Source organism: Mixophyes fleayi, unplaced genomic scaffold, assembly GCF_038048845.1.
Source record: "Mixophyes fleayi isolate aMixFle1 unplaced genomic scaffold, aMixFle1.hap1 Scaffold_418, whole genome shotgun sequence".
Taxonomy (NCBI): domain Eukaryota; kingdom Metazoa; phylum Chordata; class Amphibia; order Anura; family Limnodynastidae; genus Mixophyes; species Mixophyes fleayi.
Window position 1 is genome coordinate 1 of NW_027448100.1, and position 22,377 is coordinate 22,377.

General features: G+C 42.5%; 1 protein-coding gene across 1 annotated transcript; it reads left to right on the forward strand.

Moving 5' to 3' along the window:
* Window positions 1-8,033: 8,033 nt before the first annotated feature.
* LOC142134196 (outer kinetochore KNL1 complex subunit KNL1-like) lies at window positions 8,034-21,081 on the forward strand. Its single transcript, XM_075194524.1, has 4 exons — window positions 8,034-8,158; window positions 8,489-8,607; window positions 9,270-9,392; window positions 20,196-21,081. Exons 1-4 carry the CDS (start codon window positions 8,150-8,152, stop codon window positions 20,290-20,292), a joined length of 348 nt encoding a protein of 115 aa, XP_075050625.1. The 5' UTR covers window positions 8,034-8,149; the 3' UTR covers window positions 20,293-21,081.
* Window positions 21,082-22,377: the final 1,296 nt, after the last annotated feature.

The following is a 22,377-nucleotide window of genomic DNA, read 5'->3' on the forward strand; positions in this document are numbered from 1 at the left end:
CTCCTTCTTCTTCCTCTCCTTCTTCCTCCTCCTTCTTCTTCCTCCTTCTTCCTCCTCTTTCTTCTTCCTCCTTCTTCTTCTTCCTCCTTCTTCTTCTTCCTCCTCCTCCTTCTTCTTCCTCCTCCTTCTTCTTCCTCCTCCTTCTTCTTCCTCCCTCCTCCTTCTTCTTCCTCCTCCTTCCTTCTTCTTCCTCCTCCTCCTTCTTCTTCCTCCTCCTCCTCCTTCTTCTTCCTCCTCCCTCCTTCTTCTTCTTCTTCCTCCTCCTTCTTCTTCTTCCTCCTCCTTCTTCTTCTTCCTCCTCCTTCTTTTTCTTCTTCCTCCTCCTTCTTCCTCCTCCTCCTCCTTCTTTTTCTTCTTCCTCCTCCTTCTTCCTCCTCCTCCTCCTTCTTCTTCTTCTTCCTCCTCCTCCTTCTTCCTCCTCCTCCTCCTTCTTCTTCTTCTTCCTCCTCCTCCTTCTTCCTCCTCCTCCTTCTTCCTCCTCCTCCTCCTTCTTCCTCCTCCTCCTTCTTCTTCTTTTTTCTTCCTCCTCCTCCTTCTTCCTCCTCCTTCTCCTTCTTTCTTCTTCCTCTTCCTCTTCCTCCTTCTCCTTCTTCTTCTTCTTCTTCTTCTTCTTCTCTTCTTCTTCTTCCTCCTCCTCTTCCTCTTCCTCCTCCCCCACTTCCTCCTCCCCCTACTTCTTCCTCTTCCTCCTCGTTCTCTTCCTCTTCCTCCTCGTTCTCTTCCTCTTCCTCCTCGTCTCTCTTCCTCTTCCTCCTCGTTCTCTTCCTCCTCTTCCTCCTCCTCCTCCTCTTCTTCTTCCTCATCCTCCTCTTCCTCCTCCTCTTCTTCCTCTTTTTCATCCTCTTCTTCTCTTTTTCATCCTCTTCTTCCTCATCCTCTTCTTCCTCATCCTCTTCTTCCTCATCCTCTTCTTCCTCATCCTCTTGTTCCACATCCTCTTCTTCCTCCTCTTCCTCTTCTTCCACATCCTCTTCTTCCTCATCTTCCTCTTCCTCTTTCTCATCCTCTTTCTCCTCCTCTTCCTCTTTCTCCTCCTCTTCCTCTTTCTCCTCCTCTTCCTCCTCTTCCTCATCCTCTTCCTCATCTTCCTCATCTCCTCTTCCTCACCCTCAGACCCCTCTCCCCAGGTATTTGTTCCTTTTTCGTAATATATTTTGGTTTCTCACATTGTTGTGTGATTTGACACGGCTATGAGAAGTTTGACTGGGTGGAGGGCTCCGAAAATCTGATACAGATATCTCTCTAATTGAGACGCATCTGTATGGTAATAAGGTTTTAGCCCTGAAGCGTCAATGGGTTGGGTGGGCGTATCATTCGGTTACATTCTTCCAACTTCTGGGGGGGTCTTTCTTTTAGTTAAGAAAGCGTTGACCTTTACCTTGGAACATATGCAGATCGACCTTTATGGGCGTTGTGTTCCTTAGAGCAGTTGTTAATTTTTCCCCCCCTTGTTGTTCTGGCAGTATATATCCCGCCTCCCTATAACAACGAAGTCTTGTGTAAGGCTGCTAGTTTTATGTCTCTTACTCCAGCGGTGTACTTGGGAGATTTTAACAATGTTCTCCATACGGGTTTGGATAGATGGCGCAAGTCAAATGTGCCTCTCCCTTATAGCCCTACTCCCTTCTCTCATTTATTTGAGGAGATGGACACTGTTTATGTTAGTTGAGAATTAGATATCCTGATAAACAGTTCTCTTGTTATTCTACCTCTTATCACAGCATGTCGCAAATAGATTTGATTTTGCTCTGCTTGACATTAATTCCCCATGTTACCCTAATCTCCCAAGAGGTATTTCGGATCATTCTCCAGTTATGTATCGATATGACCAGTGATAGGGGAGTGAAATTTTGGAAATGAAATCCAACATGGCTGGGCTCAATGGGGGGCTGGATCCGACCTTATTTTTAGGTGGGAGGGTTTTTTTATGTTAATGATACCAGGACTACCACTCCTGCTGTCCTGTGGAATGCCGTTAAGGCTTTTCTTAGAGGGGCACTTCTCAAACAAGTCTCTGATATTAAAAAGTATAATGGGAAGATGGAATTTATGTTGGAACAGCATTGTAGGTGTCAGACGCCGTCCCTGCGCCTCCTCGTTAGGCAGGGACGGACATCTGTCTCCTTCTGAGCGCCCCGTTGCCAAGCAACGGGGACGCGTCTTCCGGCGGCGGGTGGTGAGCAGGCGTGCCCGTCGCCATAGCAACGGGACGCGCTTTTGGACTTCCTGTCGGCGGTCAGAGCGTCTGACCGCCGACCCGCTGCCCACCAATGAGGACTGACCACTTCCTATTTATACTCTGCTCTGACACCATTAGGGTGCCAGAGCAACTAGTTTACTAGTCTCCAGCGTTCCAGCTTACAGTTATCTTCTATTTGCCTGACTTCTCCTGTTACTGACCCGGCTTCCTCTGACCTCGCTTTTGTTTCTTCCTTTTGTCCTGCATTGTATACCCCATTTTGACCTCGGCCTGCTGACTCCTCTTTGCCTTCTGATTTGGTACTTCATCTGCCCGCCTGGATTCTGACTCTGCCTGCACGATCACGAATAGCCCCCCCATCTCGCAAGTAGCTACCTGGGAGGGCCGCGACCTGCACGTCGTTCGCCGCGAAGTCCAATTTTCCTTGCAGGGGTCCCTGGTGAATACCGGCGGAGTGTTAGACTCCGCGCCTCCTTGTGTAGCTGTGCCAATACTTGCAGGTACTGCTATCTCCACCGTGACAGTAGGCCTCTGTAGTGCCTATATCTAACTTCACATGCAACTGAGGATCGATTTCAGTGTTTGAAGGCTCAAATGGAATGAATGGACCATCTTTTTAGTAGGTCTAAGCGCAGCCACCTTTTTTCACAACACTGTCAATATTCCCAAGCTGATGTGGGTGGGAGTTACCTGGCATGTTTGTCTAGGGACCAGTTGTCCAGTAGGACTGTTCGAGCGATTTATAATGATCAGCACATTCAAGTTTTTAGAGGAAGTGAAATTGCAGAAACATCTTTTCATTATTATAGAGATATGTATACTTCTAGGGTCTAATACATGCCCACTTAGCTTACTGAATATTTTTTTTAATCAAATATTTTTATTTAGATTTTAATAATAACAATACAAGAAAAAGTAATTAATGACACAATTCCATAGAGCACAACTAACAATAACATCCAATATGACACATGAATGATTGTATAAAGTGACAGGTTTTTGGGTTATGTCTGGGTCTCCAAACTCCTTCCATGCAGGGTAGGTAGCAAAAGTAGTTACAGCCAAAAAAGATGTATATGTGTAGGAAAAACGGCTAGTGATGTCTGAAATGCTTATAGGGAATTAGAAGGAGCAATCCCCAGAACAGGCCTAGGATTTAAGTGATAATCAGATAGGGTCAAAATGTACAGCCAGTGTATGAACCGCATTTCTTGATTTCACCGATCTCGACCACACTCTAGCAATTGCAGCTTTGGCTAGTGCGAAAAGATTAAGGATATATCTGGGTGCAGCCCTCCCCAGCAGCAAATCAACTCCCAAACCAAATATACAGGTCTTGGGGTACAACAGTGGAATATCAATACCTGTGTCTTGAATACAGTCCACTACCTGCGACCAAAAGTCTCCTACCTCAGGACAGCCCCAGAGTAGGAGCCAGAAAGTAGTGGCGGTACCTCCGCATTTTGAACAGTTTGAATCTGATCGGGCACCCATCTGTAGCAACCTGTGGGTAGAGTAATGCACCTCTATGTAAGATATACAGCTAAATCTGCCTATACCTGGTACAGGAGATGGCCTCACGGGCACTGTCAAGTATGTAGTACCAGTCCTCGTCCGTCAATGGACTCAGATCCAATTCCCAACTCTGTCGCAGTCAGGCCAGGTCACCGGGAGTAAGTATGGAGACTACATTGGCGTTTAACATTGAAATGGTCTTTGTGGAACTTGCTCGTTTAAGGAGTACTTGGAAAGGGTCCAGGCCAAAAGTGACCTGGGTGCTTCCAAATTGAGCCAACAGGGCGTGACATATCTGTAGGTATGTACAGAATAAGTTATTCTATAATTAATAAGTTATTCGGTAATTGAAATGCTACTTGTAACTGTGCAAAGCATTTGAGTGTGCCACTTGAATATAATTGCCCCAGACAAATAATACCTGCTGCCCGCCATCTGTGAAATAATCATAGTTTTTAAAGCTGTGGGAGAGTGCTATTAACCCATAATGGAGAGTGTGCATCAAGCCCAGTATAGAACAGTGCCCTCCCCACAATGTTCCAGGTCATAGCTTGTTGAATATTTAGATTCTATTAAACTCCCTAGGCTTTCCCAGGATTCACTATCTCTTTTGAATGCACCTTTTACATTAGAAGAAATAGATGCTTCTGTTTCTTTGTTCCCTAACCATAAGGCTCTGGGAACAGATTGACTTCCTATAGTTAAAATGTTTTAGAAATTCCCTTGTTCCACAATTGCTGACTAATTTTGAACATCTTTTTGAGTTGGGCAGCCTTCCTCCAATATCTGAGGCGTTGATAATGGTTTTACCTAAACCTTGGAAAGATCCTTTATATCCTGAATCATATCGACCCATTTCTATACTTTGTACTAATGTAAAAATTCTAGCCAAGATTCTCGCTATTAGATTGAAATATGTCATTTCCAAGATAGTTCACCCCAATCAAACAGGTTTCATGCCTGGCAAGTATGCTATTTCCAATATTCAAAGACTTTACACCCATATTCAGTTACCCCATGTAGCTGAGAAGAGGGCCGTGGTGGTATCGTTGGATGTCACCAGGCCTGGCCTCCACTTGGTGGAATGGGTGTATTTATGGGAGGTATTGCATCATTTTGGGTTAGGAGAAAGGTTTATTAAACGGGTCCAACTATTACTCGGCCCCTGTTGCAAGAGTTTCGGTTGATGGACATACATCTTCTCTGTTTGGTTTGGGGCGGGGGACCAGACAGGACTGCCCATTATTCCCTGCTTTGTTTGCATTCGCTATAGAGCTCCTGGCCTTTTTAATTTGAGGTCATCCTCATATTGTTGGACTTCCGTTTTTAGTTTTATTTTTGTCTGATTAGAATGTCTCTCTTGATCATCTTAGTTCTGTTAATGGATTTGGATGTTTTTCAGGCCTATTGGTTAATTGGGGACAAATCGTATGTTTTCCGCTTCATAGTGTGATACCCCTTGAAATGGACACTGGTTATCCATATCCCAAGATATTCGAAACAGATCTTTATCTAGATTAGTTTCTTTGAACCTTGACCCCAGTCACATAATATTTTAAAGCCAAATCACGCATTTGGAAAAAACTTTCCCTTACTGTTACAGGTAGGATTAATTTATTTAAAATGGTTTTGTTGCCAAAGTATTTAAATATTTTTCAACATTCACCAGTGTATCTTCGAAAATCAGTGTTTCGGAATTTGGATAAGCTAATCTCTTAGTTTGTGTGGGGGGATGGTAGAGCTCGGATTCGTTTGGCTACATTATGTAGGTCTATAGTCGATAGAGGTTTGGCTCTTCCAAATCCTTGATTTATATTATGCAGCTCAGCTTATCCATTTGATTAGCTGGGTGGAGACTCAGATCCCGGTAGCTCTGCTGGGTTTTCTAAGTGAGCAAGCAGGGTCCTCCCGGAGTGGGGTTGTGCCTTTGTCTGCCCTAGGGGTATTGCTGGTGGGTAATGCTTCCGTCAGGTTGCGCCAATTATCAAGCAAGCTGTGGAGATTTGGCACCTCTCCATCATATACCTGGAGGTCAAGGTTATAATCCTGGAATACCACTTCTCTCCCTGAACTTGATAAACTACAGAAGTGTAATTTATGGTGTAGATACAATATTATGACTATGGGGCAGTTGTATGAATCCGGATGCTTAAAAACCTTTGTGCAATTATCCCAGGAAAAGGGAATTCACAATTTTGCATTTTATTGCTGTCACGAACGTCCAGCCTGTCCCAGATACAGCAGTCTGAACAGCTGGCCATGATTGGCGTCACCTTAGTCACTTAGCAATGAATACACCTTTTCTGCCACCACAAAGGATTTATTATGGTGTCCTTGCGTTCACCAGAACCACTTATTAATGTTTTACATTTAAATCACATACATATGTAGCATGAGCCTCCCTGGGCTTCGTAAGTTCACAAAGCATTGCTGAGAACACACTAGATTAAATTTATTTAATCTGAAAAATGTTTCCAAGGCTTAATTACAAGAAAAGGTTAATAACAAGACATACAATAAATTTTCACAAATAAGTTTCAGAAAATAAAATCAGAGTTACTACTTACTAGTTAAGACCTGGGGGTAAATGTATTACAAGGCAGCGCCGCTTTAAATTTAGCGCCGAAAACGCCGAACTCGCGGGGAGTTGAAGAAACCGGAGGTTAATACATTCACCCCATGGTGTGTGAGGGAAAACAATTGAGGAGAATGTGACATTTAAGTCTTGATAGACCCCCCTCATGAAAATGCACACGTTATTGTCTTAGTCAGAAGATTTTAAACCTTTTTCCACATAGCTTTCACCCACTCTCCCCCCCTTTGGGGTATAGCTGTCAATAAGGACAGATTGATCTCCCAAATGTCACAGGGCTTTCGAGATGAGCTAGGGATGTCCTGAGATCGGGATGCTCACAGGACCGGATTTCCCACCTTTGCTCGTTCAGCTTGGCTGGATGGTTTACAACTTTGGGGCTTCAAACTCCTCCACGATCCCATCTCTCCCTGGTCTGGTTATTTTCAACAGTTTAATGACACTTGCATAAGTTAAAACACATGTCATCTAGCAAAGCACACGTTGAGATTACATTACAAGATTGCATACAATATACATTGTCATACATGAATTCAGCAGAAAATAAATATCAGTCATTCGATATACTACATAATCGTCACAATTGCCATCTACAATTAAGACATGCACTTGACTTCCAATTTATTTCTTCTCCCCCGTTGCTTCGACCATCTCCTCCAACGTACGGTGGGCACACAAAATACTATATTGGTACTATACTCAAATCTTAACTCAGTTGACCCTGATGGTTTAGATAAACTGAGATCTAAATGGGAAGTAGATTTGGGCTCTTCTGGATGTGGAATCGTGTTATATGCTTAAAAGTCTTTATAGTGCTACGTCTTGCCTTGGCTACCAACATATTCATTTATATATATTACATAGAGTATATCCTACTCCCATTGAATTGTATCAGATGGGTAAGAGTAGTAGTTCATCTGTCCTAAATGTTGTTCCCCGGCGGCCGATTTTTGGCATCTGTTGTGGGAATGCCCAGTAGTAAACAGATTTTGGTCTGAGGTATGGGAGTGTGTTTTTAAAACTGTTCCTATGGCCACTTCTATGGGCAATAAATTGTGCCTTTATGGTATCTTTCTAGAAAATAATACAAACAAGTGTATATAGCTAGGTATATCTTTAATCTTATGACGTTAGCTAAAGTGGTGATAGCACAGGCCTGGCTTGCTCCGGCCCATTAGAGTTTTATAAGTGGAAAGTGCTTGTTAATGCCACTGTCCAACATGAAAGATATATGTATACATGTAGAAAGGCTGAATCAAAGTATTGTAAAATGTGGTTCAGTTGGTATTCTTCTAGACATTGTTGATTCTGATTAATATACAATTATAGGAAGGGGGAGGGGGTTTACAGGGTTCCCTATTCCGTGCACATACTGTTAATATCTTTATATATTCCAACATCTATGAACTCATATCTATAAATTTCTTGTGGTGAGTTTGGTTTTTCTTTTTCTTTTTTGCTTGTTTGTTTTTTTTTGTCTTGTTAAAACAAAAAAGAACATAAAAAATAAAGCAAATAAAATTGTTTTTGATGGTCTAATGTCAAGAAATGCTACACATAAAATATATATTCAAGCTGACTAAACAATGAAAATGCATTTTCTTTTTATACAAACTTAACCAATTTAAAGTCATATTTGATATGCAATGTACAGAATTATGTTAATTTGAGAGATGCTTAGATATATTGACAATTGTGTATGAAAGCTCTATGTAACGTCGCTTTTTGATGGTTTTGCAGAAGAACTTGCACCTCCTTCTACCCTTCTAGTGCATAGATTAATTTCTCAGTTTATCGAAAAAAACAGAAACTTTCATGAGACCTGTAAAACACAAAACGATATGCCACAGGTAACACATTTCTTGAAGCTAAGGGGTAAATATTACATTATTTGTATTTTGTTTTTTGATGACTTGTAGAATGTTGGTGCTTATGTGACAGGAATTCAGCACTTGCATTACTTAATCTATGCAGGCAAATATAGCGTGTAATAAAAGTGCTGTTACACAAAATGCTTGTGTAACGTTAGCTTTACAGTTTGTTTCAGTTTATTGATTGACAATTCAGTATTGCATGTGATAACATAAAAATAGATTTATTTATTTTAATGATGTTAGTAAGCAAATGCATTGGTTCATTGCTTTAAAATTGTAATGAAACCTGCACTTTCTGCTTTGCAGTTGCTTTTTGAGGTGTCCCTGGTGGTAAGCAGATGTAGATTACTTGGAGAAGAAGTTCAATACCTAACTAAATGGGGAGCAAAATATAATCTAGTGCTGACACAAGTACAGAACAAGCAGTAAGTGATATTTCTGCAACAATTTGATTTAATTCCTGTTGGAATCCAGAAATGTGACAGTAACATCAGTGTCTGATTATATAAGAGCGCACAATATAACCTAAAGAAAAGTGTTAGCATATATTATAGATATACTTGATAATGTAACTAGTATTTTTGTTGTTTCCCCTCAGTGCATCCAGTGAGCAATGTCAGAGTTTACTCCCAAATTCTTAAGGGTGGTTTCCCCTGTTTAGATTATATTATTGGATTATATATTCCCTCATGTTGCCTTTGTCTAAATACATTGCATTTGCTTTATAGATTCCTTTTGTGTCTAAATACATTGCATTTGCTTTATAGATTCCTTTTGTGCTTTTTATCCTTCTCAGAGCTGAGTGTGTGTGTGTTTTTTTTTTTTTTTAAAACCTTTGGTTATGAGACAGCTCTGCTATCTAACCTGAATTGTGTACACCTGTATACATAGATCATTTGTGTGCCTTGACCGAGGCCATAGAAAATACACAATATTAATATAAAGAAATGACCGGAAAGAAAAAAAAAAGCAGTGGTTTTTTTCTTAGTGCAGTGCTTCAACTTTTACTAGTCCTCTGAACTGGAAACCCTCATTAGCACTGTGGTGTATTTATAATTCTAATTTATTTATTTTTTTCTATTCGTAGAGTGAGGTTACTATTTTCAAGCTTGGCAGCGTTTGTAAAATTTGAGCTGACAGTACATTTTTCAGAATCTTATCCAACAGTACCTTTGGCTTTTACAGTTCTTAATCGTATTGGTAATATTGAGTAAGTACAACTATATGTTTTGGCATGCAGTTAGTAAACTTTTTTTCTTGTAGTATTGTATTTTTATTGTTGTTTTTTAGTATAAAACATTACAGCCTGTTAGCTGGCTTTGAAATTAAACAAAGTACAACTTCAAACTATCATTGCATACTACACAGTACAAGTATTTTCAGCACTAGGGTCCTGATTCATTAAGGATCTTAAATGAAGAGGATTCTTATTTCAGTCTCCTGGACAAAACCATGTTACATTGCAAGGGGTGCAAATGAGTGTTCTGTTTTGCACATAAGTTAAATACTGACTGTTTTTTTTATGTCGTACACACATATGAACTTTAAATTTCAGTGTACAAATAAGCTATCAAGTATTTGTGTGCTACATGAAAAAACAGGCAGTATTTAACATATGTGCAAAACAGAACACTCATTTGCACCCCTTGCAATGTAACATGGTTTTGTCCAGGAGACTGAAATAAGAATCCTCTTCATTTAAGATCCTTAATGAATCAGGCCCTAGGTGTGCAAATTATAAGTCATAGAGCATACAACCTCACAAACGTGCAAATAGAACATATAGTTAATAATGTCTTTTATCAAATGTCATGTGCCATAGCCACCCACGTGGTCAGTCAACCACACTTAATCTCCTCATACAATCTAAAGCATAAGGAGAGTCAGTCCATCTTCTCCAGATGCTTTTACATTTTGGCAAGGCCTTTCTGCTAGTGTATACAAATCTCCTGTGTCGTATTATTTCATTGACCTGCTAAGTTCAGATTTGAATTTTCAGACTGCTGGGTGCCAACCATAACCTAGCTATCCAAACCTTGGCTATCATAAATAAATTCATTATAGATTGTTGTCGCATTAAGTGCAACCCAAAAATGCATGTAGCCAAAGAATGTAACGGTATTGAAACACTAGTTTTATTGATGCCGCTGATAACTTTAAGCGAAAAGTTTTTAATTTTTGGGCTGTCCTAAAGTAGATGCCAAACGGTCCCAGACCTTGTGGCACACTTTGAGGAAGTGGTTTTACGGTCAAATTTCGAGAATCTAATGGAAGTAAGATATGTCCTATTTAAAATATACAGTTTTATTTGCTGAAATGTTAACATTGCAGTGGAATGGTATGGCCTACTCAGGATAATCCCCCAGTCTTTGCATCAAAAGGGCCAAAATCTGACTCCCATTTCCTTCTTAACTGTACTAGATCACTGGTATTTGATTCACTTAGTCGATAGGAGTACATGAATGATGTGAGTCTTCTGAGGTTAAAGTAGCTTTTTAATTGGGACTTTCAAGAGGTTTGGGATCCCGTTTTCAAACTGTGGCAGCAAAGCATGTCTAAGTTGAAGGTAGGAGAAAAACATGTTTCTGGGTATTTCGAATTCCTCTCTTAATTGTTCAAAGGATTTTAAGGTACCAGCTGCATATAGTTGTCCTAGAGCGGTCATTTCCTCCTAGGACCAGAGAGATTTTTCTCCCACAGACCTCAATTCTTTGGGTTTATTTTTACCCCATAAAGGAGTGCAAGGATCTAAACTTTCTCCACTTGTCATTATATTTGTAGGAATCCATATTTTCACATTCCGTACTATCAACGGGACTACACATTTATCAACTGTAGCTGCCAATAAATCCTGTAACGGGGTAAGGCTACTATGCATTTATCCCACCGATTCCCAATGTAGATCATGAAAATTCGTATCTACAACTGGCCCACCTCAAATGCTGGGGTTTCAAAGTAATAGTAATTATAGTAGAGCCTAAGATTGGGGAGAGTGAGACCCCTGGAATTTCTAGACCTGTATAGGTGTTAGGGTTCTGTTCAAAACCACTTCCTTAATTACAGCCATGGAGCCAGACACGTGATATAAACGTTTAAACTGTTTATTGCAGTAAAGTAAAGTCCAGGTAAGGCAAAAATAAACAGTAACAGTTCAGGCTGAATGGAACAATGGATTTCCAGATCTTGGCAAACAAGCAGTTAATAATAAAGAAATGCAGCAGATGACTTAACTGAAACCAGTTTGTAGTAGCAGCCAGAAACATGCAGGTAATCCAGGAACAGAGAGACACATGAACAGGCTAGGAACATCACATGAACAGGCAAGAAAACTTCAATGACCAGCAAAGGATACAGGAATCAGCAGGCACATATAGGCCACAGACAGGTGTGGAGTGATTAACTAGCAGTGCAAGTTAACCCTTGACCGGAAAGGCTGAACAGCAGTACCCCAGGAGAATCACAGGCACTGCAGGGTAATATGCACACAGGGAAACTAGTCAAATAATAACACAGGGCAAAATGCACACAACGATACAATGCAGATCATAACAGCAGGGTAATATGCACACAGGGAAACTAGGCAAATAATAACACAGGGCAAAATGCACACAAAGAAACAGGGCAGATCATAACAATAGGCAGCTTAATTTTACTTTTAGCTCTTTCCTCCCCACACCAAAGAAATGAGAGATTGATCAATCCCATGAAAAATAAAGGCCGAGATAAAAAAAGGCACTTTTTGGATTATATAGAAGACCTTGGGTTGTATCTTCATCTTAATTAATTTTATTCTCCTGGACACCGAGAAAGGTAGCTTTTGCCATGTATTGATTATAGACTTAAATAAATATACAACCTCCAATTGATTTTCTTATCTGTTCATAGTCAAATGTATTGTGAGTGATCCATATGCCCAGATATTTAAACTGGAGGGGTGTCCATTTCAGTGGAAGTCCCACCCCAACGTAAAATACTAGACTTGTCTTAATTCATTTAGTAAGCCCTGAAGAGCATCCAAATTCGTTCACCACCTGTAGCACGTTTTCTATGGAGCCATTTGCATCTGAAAAAAACAGTACCATATCATCTGCATAGATGGCCACTTTATCCTTTCTTTGCGGTGTTGCAAGATCTTTTAAATTCAAATTGTTCCTAATCATACATGCAAGGGGCTCTATAGCCAGCGCAAACTAAGTGGGGAATAGTGAACTAACCTACCTAGTGCCTTTGCCTAATGTGAGTTAGTGTGATATATATCCATTCGTTACCTACACTCCCTGCAGGGTTAGTGTTGGTGTCAACAGATGTGAAAAGTCCAGGCTAAAATATTAGCCCTCAGGCTTAATAAAGTAATAGCTGAAGTAGTCCATCCGTACCAAAAAGGGTTTATACCCGAAAAGTCGACTTCCTTAAATCTCAGGCAGCTGTTCATCCTTTTACATGATAGACACAAATAACGCAGAAGTAGTTGTGGTCTCTAGACACCTCTACATCGTTTGACTCAGTTGAGTAGAATTACTTGTGGGAAGAGATGGGCCAATTTAGTGTGGGCCCCTGGTATATAAGAAAAAAAGGATTTCTGGACTTGCCGTAAAATCCCTCTCTCGTAGTCCATTGGGGGGGACACTGCGATACATTAAGTAAAGTAGGTGGTACAGACAGTCCAGGCACTAAACGGTTAAATCTGTGAGTGTAGCTCTACCACTGCTATATCCTCCAACAGGAAAGAGCCTCAGTTTAGTATTAATGCCCTAAATAGTTGGGCATGTTTTCCAGGACTCTCGTCCTGGAGATTATTCTTTTCTTTTCCTTTTTTTTTTTTTCCCAATTATTTTATTTAATTTAATTTTTATTTAGGGGGGGGGGAAACCTTGCTGGGCTCAAGAATGCCTCCCGGGAAGGGGGTGGATAGCCTGCGGCCTTTCTCTGCCCCAGGTCCCTGAGACGGGGTGAGTAGCTTTAACAGCGCTATTAGCCCCCAGCATGGCCAGACATTTAATAATCTATGGGCAGCTAATCGGCAGTAAGCTGTAAGCACTGACAGCTGTGACTGCAGCACGCAGACAGGTTCTGCTGTTTTGTCCCCCTCCCACCTAGGCAACGACCGTTGCCAGATATCAGGGGGGCCAGAAGCAGCCACAGGCAGATCTCCGTTTAGTCGGAGAGCACAGCTGTCGCTGCTTCTCACACAGGAGGGCACAGAACGGACATGTATCTGTTTAACAGCGTGGGAGCAGCCAGTTTACAAGAGAAGAAGAGGAGATCCTAGAGTCCCCTCACACTTCTGTGGCTGCGTCCTTGGACATCTTCCATAGCAGATCTCATGTGGGTAATGTGTTACCGTGAGGTAGGTGAATCTTCCATTCTACTTCCACATCACACCTGTCAAATTCAGAAAGGGTCACACCAGTCTCGGGTGTGTCTCATGTGAAATCCACCTTAGCGCAATCCCTTGCGAAGTCAGCCCAGGGATTGGCTAATGCCTCTTCCTCACTGGAACGCATGCTACATGCATCACACAGAACAACACACAAAGGTCAGGTCTACAGGATACTAGACTCCACTTCTGACCCCTCATCTGAGGAAGAGGGCAAAATTTCCAGAGAATCTGGGGAGGAGTCTGGTAGCGTGGAAGAATCCTCAATCCTCTAGGACTTGGCTGATTTGGTGTTGGGGGTTCACAACCTTCAGGATTTACAAACCCAGAGACATCACGCACAGCTGGTTTCTCGCTATTAAAAGGCAGATGACATAGCTCATTTATTGTCCTCCATCCCCCCGATAGCACTGACAAGAATGGGATTTCTTGCTGCGTTCTGCTTATGGGAGCTGCTGTCAGTATTTTCAGGCTGGGTATGTCTGCAGCCTGGGTAAATAAGGCTATTGAGGCCTGGGCAGAACAACTAGACAAAGGTTTATGTGATGGTTGACCCACAGCTGTGTCTTTGGGCTATTACAGGTCACATCAGAAAGGCTTCTGATTTCCTGGGTCAGGCATCATGGGATACTATGTTACATGCTAATTATAGTAGCCAGGTGCTCCTTGTGGCTTCACTCTTGGTCTGTGGACGTGGTTTCCAAGTTCACTCTGGAAGCAGTGCCCTTTGACAGTATTCCCTAATCTGAGCACGGTGGGACCAGCTCAGACTAGAGCCAAAAACCATCTTATTGCCATTTACTCAGACCAATCCAAAACATCCTAGGTTTTGGTCCTTTTTGCCCCTTCAGCAGATCTAGAGGATCTCCTGTCATGTCAGTCTGCTCTCTCACAGAGTGGGTTCCGTCGAGGCCTGGGGGCGTTCAAGACAAGAAAAACTTAAGCCGACTGAGTTGAATGTCTTTCCCCATTTGCAGGAATGTTGGGGGAGCATGCATGTCTTATATTTCAGGACAAGTGGGTTGAATCATCCCCCGACTCCTGGTTCAGTTGGATTGTCACTCTCGGCTTGGTAATAGTCCTGCTCCATTTCTGCAGACCAAGTCTCAATTTAAAGACTCTCCGGTCGGTCATGCGACCATGGACCTGGGAGAATTCAGGGTTGCTCTGGACATACAAGATCCCTATGTTCATGTCCCCCATATGGCAGGGTTATCAGTGCCGACTGTGCTTTGAAGTAAGGGACCACCATTACCAGTTTAGTGCATTAGCCTTTGGTCTGGCTACCGCCACAAGGATTTTCACCGCAGTGAGGGCAGCCCTTCTCCGCTCCCAGGGTATCGTGGTAATTCCATATCTGGACGATCTTCTCCTGAAAGCTTCATCCTCCCAGACCCTGTCCCAGCACATTCAGATAACCATATCCTCCTTGGAGGCGTATGGTTAAATAATCAGCCCGCCAATGTCCTTTCTATTCCCAGCGCAGAAAATGCGATTTCTAGGTCTGTATTTCGACACCTGGTGTCAGTGTTCTTCCCAGAGGACAAGATTAATTCAGATTAATCCACAACCAGGGACCTCTTGAGCAGGCAACAAGTATCCTTGTTACAAAGCATGAAGCTTTGGCATCTGTCTTTGAGACAGTACCCATTTGTGCAGGGTCTCCAGTGGGAGACCCTGCGCAAATGGACAGGATTCCACCTGGACTGACAGACTATCAGACTATCATCTTAGGTCCGCCTGTTCCTTATATGGTGGCTCCTCATGTAACATCTCTCTAAGGACCGATCTTTCCAGATATGGGAGTGGACAATGTCACCACAGACACCAGTTTGTGAGGATGGGGAGGATTCGTGTTGACTATCAGATCTAAGGACCCGCTGGAGTCATCTTTCCATCAATGTGCTGGAGTTGTGAGCAATTTACAATGTGCTACTTCAAGCTCTGCTGGAAAAGCCGGTCCGAGTTCAGTCGGGCAATGCAGCGGCAGTCACGTATCTAAATTGTAAAAAGCGGCACTTGCAGTACCAGGGCCATGAAGGAAGCAACCAGGTTAATGTTGTGGGCAGAGCGTTGCATCAATGATCTCAGCAATCTTCATTCCCGTAGTAGACAACTGGGAGGCCAATCATCTAAGCCGCAACAAGGTCCATCCAGGAGAATGGTCCCTACATCAGGAGAACTTCGATCTCCTAGTCCAAGGATGGAGTTGTCCAGAAGTAGATCTGATGGCGTAAGGGTTGAACTTCAAAGTTACCCTATTCTGCGCAAAATCCAAAGATCCCCCAGCAGGATTTATAGACGCCATGGTGATTCACTTGTGGTTTCACCTAGTCTAGTTATTTCCTCCCCTTCCCATGCTACCGAAGGTTCTCAAGAAGCTGCAAAGGGAACGGGTGACAGCCATTCTGGTGAGTCTGGACTGGCGCAACAAGCCTGGTTCTCAGATCTTCTAGGAATGGCAGTAAAACCTCCGTTCAGACTGCCTCTTCGACCAGACTTGCTCATACAGGGAAATATTCGCGGCCAGTCATTAGGCCGGCTGGTTTTGGAAGGCGTGGCTATTCAGATCATGCTTCTGGAGGCAAAAGGCTTTTCTACAGAAGTAGTGAAAGCTAAGATCAAAGCCAGGAAGCCGTCGTCTGCTGCCAACTACTATAGCTATTGGAGGCAGACCAACTGTGTTTGTGGGCATCAAAGTTGTCTTTAGCTAGCTGGATCACTTACACCATCAAATTGGCTTCCACAAGGTCAGCTTATACCTCCAAGGCTGTCTGTGCTGCCTGGGCGCACGTCATAGTCTCTGTGGTTGTGCCGGGCGGCTACGTGGTCGTCTGTCCACATCTTTGTGAAATTCTACAGGTTGCCAGATTTGGCCGTTGTCACGGGCACTAGGAGTCTTTACCCAGGGATCACCAGGTGATGGGCTTACCAGAGCAGTATAGATGGTAATATGGTACTCTGGTAGCGGGGTGATCACGGAACAGGAGACAGCAGATGATAGAGATGCTCGTGAAAGTCTATGACTAGCAGCACTGGTAATATATATGTAGAAGTACACGAGGAACTGAATGGACAAAGGAACGTGAGGGTAGTCAGTGGTCTGCGGTAGCAAGTTGTACCACTGCTATAGTGAGGAGGAATGTCCAACAGCAACGAGGAGGTGATGAGAGTCAGCGGTCTGCGTTTAGCAAGTATTACCGCTGTCTGGGTGAAGGAATGGAATCCAAGTGGAGGTATCCGGGGAGTCAGTGGTCTGCGTTAGCAAGTTGTACCACTGCTATGTGAGAGGATACTGGAACAGGTGACACAGGAAACAGGAATCAGTGGTCTGCCTCTAGCAAGTTGTACCACTGAATATATATGTGAGGAGGAGCACAGGGAGAGACTGCAATACAGAGGATACACGGACACCTTGAACTTGATCCACAATGACATGCACAATATAGTAATGACTGAACAGCACTGCAATAATACAAAGTCACAGAAACTATCCGGGCAAAAGATAACACAGTCAATGATGGCAATAGTCTCAGCGGATAGTAAACTCCAGAGGAGAACAACTCAGTCCAGCAAGATATGCAATACACCAGCACAGTCAATGAGAAGTATGCATACCGTGGTTCAGGAGCAGGCTGTCAGACAGGAGTGCAGAAATACCTGAACGGTTGGAGGCCGGCAGGATGCGAAGTCCCTGGAGGGTGAAGCGGTAATCAAGTAGGTGCAGCGCACAGGTAGGTAGACTAGCAGGGAAAGCAACAAATACTCAGGAAGCAGTAGTATGTAGAACTGGACTCCTGAAGGACCCTGAAGAGTAGCGATGGTCTAGCCGAGATGAAAGCAGCGAGGCGTAGATCCGATGCAGTCTGGCGAGTAGACACCAGCAGGAACACTGAGAAGCACGGAGAGCGGATCAGCTGCTGCAGACACAAGTAGAACTGAGGAGTAGCAGCCAGCAGGACTCTGCAGGTACACGGAGGTAGCGCATAGAAATCAGCAGGTGCAGTCACGATGAAACACGGGAGAGTAGAGCTGAGCTGGAACAGTTGAGCACGGAGAGCAGCGGATAGGAATCAGCTGTTGCAGTCTCGAGGAAACACAGGAGAGTTGAGGTGAGCTGAAGACTGTAGTGCACGGAGGCAGCGGATAGGAATCAGCTAAACAGTCACGATGAAACACAGGAGGGTTGAAGTGAGCTGAAGACTGTAGTGCACGGAGGCAGCGGATAGTAATCAGCTAAACAGTCTTGATGAAACACAGGAGGGTTGAAGTGAGCTGAAGACTGTAGTGCACGGAGGCAGCGGATAGGAATCAGCTAAACAGTCACGATGAAACACAGGAGAGTTGAGGTGAGCTGAAGACTGTAGTGCACGGAGGCAGCGGATAGGAATCAGCTAAACAGTCACGATGAAACACGGGAGAGTTGAGCTGAGCTGGAACAGTTGAGCACGGAGAGCAGCGGATAGGAATCAGCTGTTGCAGTCTCGAGGAAACACAGGAGAGTTGAGGTGAGCTGAAGACTGTAGTGCACGGAGGCAGCGGATAGGAATCAGCTAAACAGTCACGATGAAACACAGGAGGGTTGAAATGATCTGGAAACCACAGGAGAGTTGAAGTGGTCTGGAGACTGTAGTGCACGGAGGCAGCGGATAGGAATCAGCTAAACAGTCACGATGAAACACAGGAGGGTTGAAGTGATCTGGAGACTGTAGTGCACGGAGGCAGCGGATAGGAATCAGCTAAACAGTCACGATGAAACACAGGAGGGTTGAAGTGATCTGGAGACTGTAGTGCACGGAGGCAGCGGATAGGAATCAGCTAAACAGTCACGATGAAACACAGGAGGGTTGAAGTGATCTGGAAACCACGGGAGAGTTGAAGTGGTCTGGAAACCACAGGAATCGGCAGCGCTGAATACACGAGGAAACACAGGAACACCTTCAGAGGCTCATGGGGAATGAGACTCCAAGATCAGGCAACGAGGCACGGAACCCAGGTGCCCCAAACAGGGAGCGCCGCCTGATCAGCCAACCAACCAAAAGGAACAGGCACCGAAGGCCTGAAAGGGCTGCGCATGCGCAGACCCTCAGGATGGTGGACGGCCACGGCTCCCAAACACACGGGAAGAAGCACTCACAGTCCGGTGAGTGACAGCCGTAAGGTTTTGCGTGCAGTTGTCGGAGCAGTCCCTCCCTTAGGGGCATTTTTGGTTGTCCCCAATGTATCACAATGTCCCCCAATAGGCCGTATGAGAGAATTTGGATTTTTGTACTTGCCGTAAAATCCTTTACTCGCAGTCCATTGGGGGACACAGCACGCCCACCCTTGCTCTGGGTGCTTGTTGGTTTGCCTGTGTGGTGGTGGTGTTGGTTAACCTATTTATGGCTTTTCTTTGGGCTTTGTTTTACATAAACGGAGGTTCCTTCCTGTGGGAGGGGTATAGCAGGGGTGGAACTACACTCAGATTTAATTGTTTAGTGCCTGGACTACTGGTACCAACTATTATACCCAATGTATCGGTGTCCCCCAATGGACTACGAGAGAGGGATTTTACGGCAAGTACAAAAATCCTTTTTTTATATACCAGGGGCCCACACTAAATTGGCCCATCTCTTCCCACAAGTAATTCTACTCAACTGAGTCAAACGATTTGGAGAGGTGTCTAGAGACCACAACTACTTCTGCGTTATTTGTGTCTATTATGTGAAAGGATGAACAGCTGCCTGAGATTTAAGGAAGTGGACTTTCCGGGCATAAACCATGTTTTTTCCGGATGGGCTACTTCAGCTATTACTTTATTAAGCCTGAGGGCTAATATTTTAGCCTGGACTTTTCACATCTGTTGATAGTAAGGATAGAGGACTATATGAATTAGGGTGCAGAGGATCTTTACCTGGTTTCTGTATTCACGCTTCTAACGTAGAAATTTGAGTGTGCCAGATTCATATAGATCATTAAAAGTTTCCAGTAGCTTAGCTACATAGAGTTATATAAGCACAAAGCATTTTATAATGGAGACCATCTACCCGGGTTTCTTACCAGCAGGGAAAGACATTATGGCTGCATCCATCTCTTCCAGGGTAATTGGAGAGTCCAAGTGGGTTTTGCGGTCTATTGAGTGTCTGTAAACTGTATTTATCTTCCCAGTCTGCAGTTTACCCATGTCCTACTGTACCTTTAATGTGTATGCCTCTCTAAATTAATTATGGAGCATCTCAGCAATATCAGGATTTACCTCTATCATCCATAATTATCAGAACGGTCACGCAATATATGCTAAAAATTGCAGTTTCTGTCTGCCTGCACAAAATGGAGATGCTTTTGGTAAACAGTAATTTACACTTTGTTTCGTCCAACAAGTAATCAGCCCACCCTTTTTGAGCCAAAAGTTCAGAGCAGGATGCAATTTTTTGAGACATTCAACACTATTGTTTGGTAAATGTGTACTTTTATTGAATTTATAGGCTATGATTTGTCATCTAGGTGTATTTATAGTCTGATGGTGATAGGCCAGAGTTTTATGTATTAGTTTATGTATATGTGATAGATAGATATATATTAGTGTATGTATATTTTAAAAAAAGATTTGGCCTAATATTTTGTCTGTTTTAACATGCAATTCTCGTTACTTTCCAGCCACAGCAGATTAACTGCCGTTATGTCAAAAGTTCCTGTGGGTCTATGGCTCCTGAAGAGGGCAGTGAAATCAATATATGAAAATTTCCTTGTTTAAATGTTCACAAATGCTTTACCTGTACTGAATTTCTGTATTATAATGACTGTTAAAAGGGTATGCTGACCTGAGTTATTTTAAACGCAAAATCCCTTAACCCCTGCCCAGCAGAAGGTTGTGAATTCATTCTAGAGTGCTACTCTAGGTTGTATTATTTTGCGTATCGCTGCCTGGCTATTTTTCTGGAGGAGGGGCCAAGTGATTGGACAGCCATTGCACCTATTCACTCAGTTGACTCAGACATGTCCAGTCTCTTTAGACAGTTCTGTGGTGAATGGATTTTGATGCCTGCAGCTCTGATAGTCAAAGGTGAAGAAAGTATTAGAAGTGATCTAAAGGGAGACCTGTTGTTCTTCAGCTGAGAGGATTTAACCTGCACCAAGAACCACATAAGTTTAAGACACGGTGATGGCATTTATGAACAATAAATGCTTAAAATGGCCATCAGAGTGTTTATGGTGTCACTGTGATAAGTTTAGTTGGTTTAAATTTCAATAGTCCTAATGCTCTGCAGACCAACTTCAGTTATGTGATTTAGATATAACTAATAACTATTTATTTGGAGCAGTAGTACTTTAGCTACAGGTGTTTTTTTTATTTGTATCTTTTTTTTTTTTTTTTTTTCGCATCTCTAGTATTACATTACCAGTTGTCTGCCTTTCTCAAAGTCTAGCTTAGTTTGTTATCAAATTTTTTACGTTTGTTTCTATCAAAAAGTTGTATTGCTGTTTATTTCAGGAACATAGAGATATTATGTGCTGTATAGATGTTAATATTGTTTATTTGGCTTACCTGTTATCTGTTTTCTTGATTGCTATTTAACTCCTCATTTTCTCAACTTTCCTGTTTGTTTCTAAATAAATGTAAATGGTAAATGCTGAGCAATTATTTTTTTTATTTTTTTTTGCTGAATTGTAATGGTGAAAATGCTGCCTTGTTTTCTCTATTAAATTACATTTTCAGTGTGCGTGTGTATAAATATATATATATATATATATATATATATATATATATATATATATATATATATATATATATATATATATATATATATATATATATAATGTATGTGTGTGTTAGTTTTCTGCCTATATTGAAAATGAGCATATGCATATAGCATATACTTTCAACTCTGCTTTTAGGAACTGATAGAAAATGAAAGATATTTTATACACTTCACACCCCCCCTTCTTTCCACCACCGATCATGAATTGCACAGACTAAAGGTCCCAGTGACGCCTGCAATATATTTAAAGAGGTTTGCTAGCATTGTGCTGCTTTTGGGAATCTACTCTTCAATGTCTCTTGTCATTTCATTGACAACCAGGAGAAGCTCAAATTGAAATAGTAATATGTCAGTTTCTGACACATGTACATGACTTCAGAGATGAGCTTGTCTTGTAAAGTGACACGGATCTGTGGGAATTTCCTTTTCTTCTGAATAATGAAGTTTAAGCGCGCTAGCATGGGTCTTTAGCATGAGACCTCCACTGTTTTGCTAGTCAGGGGATATAGGTGAAATAAAATTTTAGATGACATTACAATGTAACTGTGCAGATAATAGAAGCTAAAGTAGAGAACAATATGACTATCCTGAAGAGGCATGTGTTCTGTGGTATTCAACATTTTTGTTTGCCATTTCCTAATGTATGTAGCTGTGTTTTTATTTGTAGGCATTTACAGTTTGTGTCGTCACTTGTAGTGCCTTTCCGTATTTTCCATGGTATGGTGCTGTCTGGGTTGCTATGCTGCAGCAGAATAGCAATCTAATAAAATGAAGTAGGTGCACTGGCTGTTATGGCATGTGAACAATACTGTTAGTATGTCTTGTATGTTTATGCTTAAATTCATGTACTTCATGAGCCATCCAGCTCTCGCGTACAGTGTGTACAGCTAGGGGGCCTACTTGAATTTTTTGGGTCATTATGACAATTCAGCATGCAAACGCTAACCACTGTTCACAGAGGCACTGGGAAACCACTTTCCAAATAAAAAATATTACACTACACACATTAAAATAACAAAATGGTGGAGAGATCGGTTAAGGAAGACCGCAAATGAGCCTGTAGGTCTATAAAAGGACAT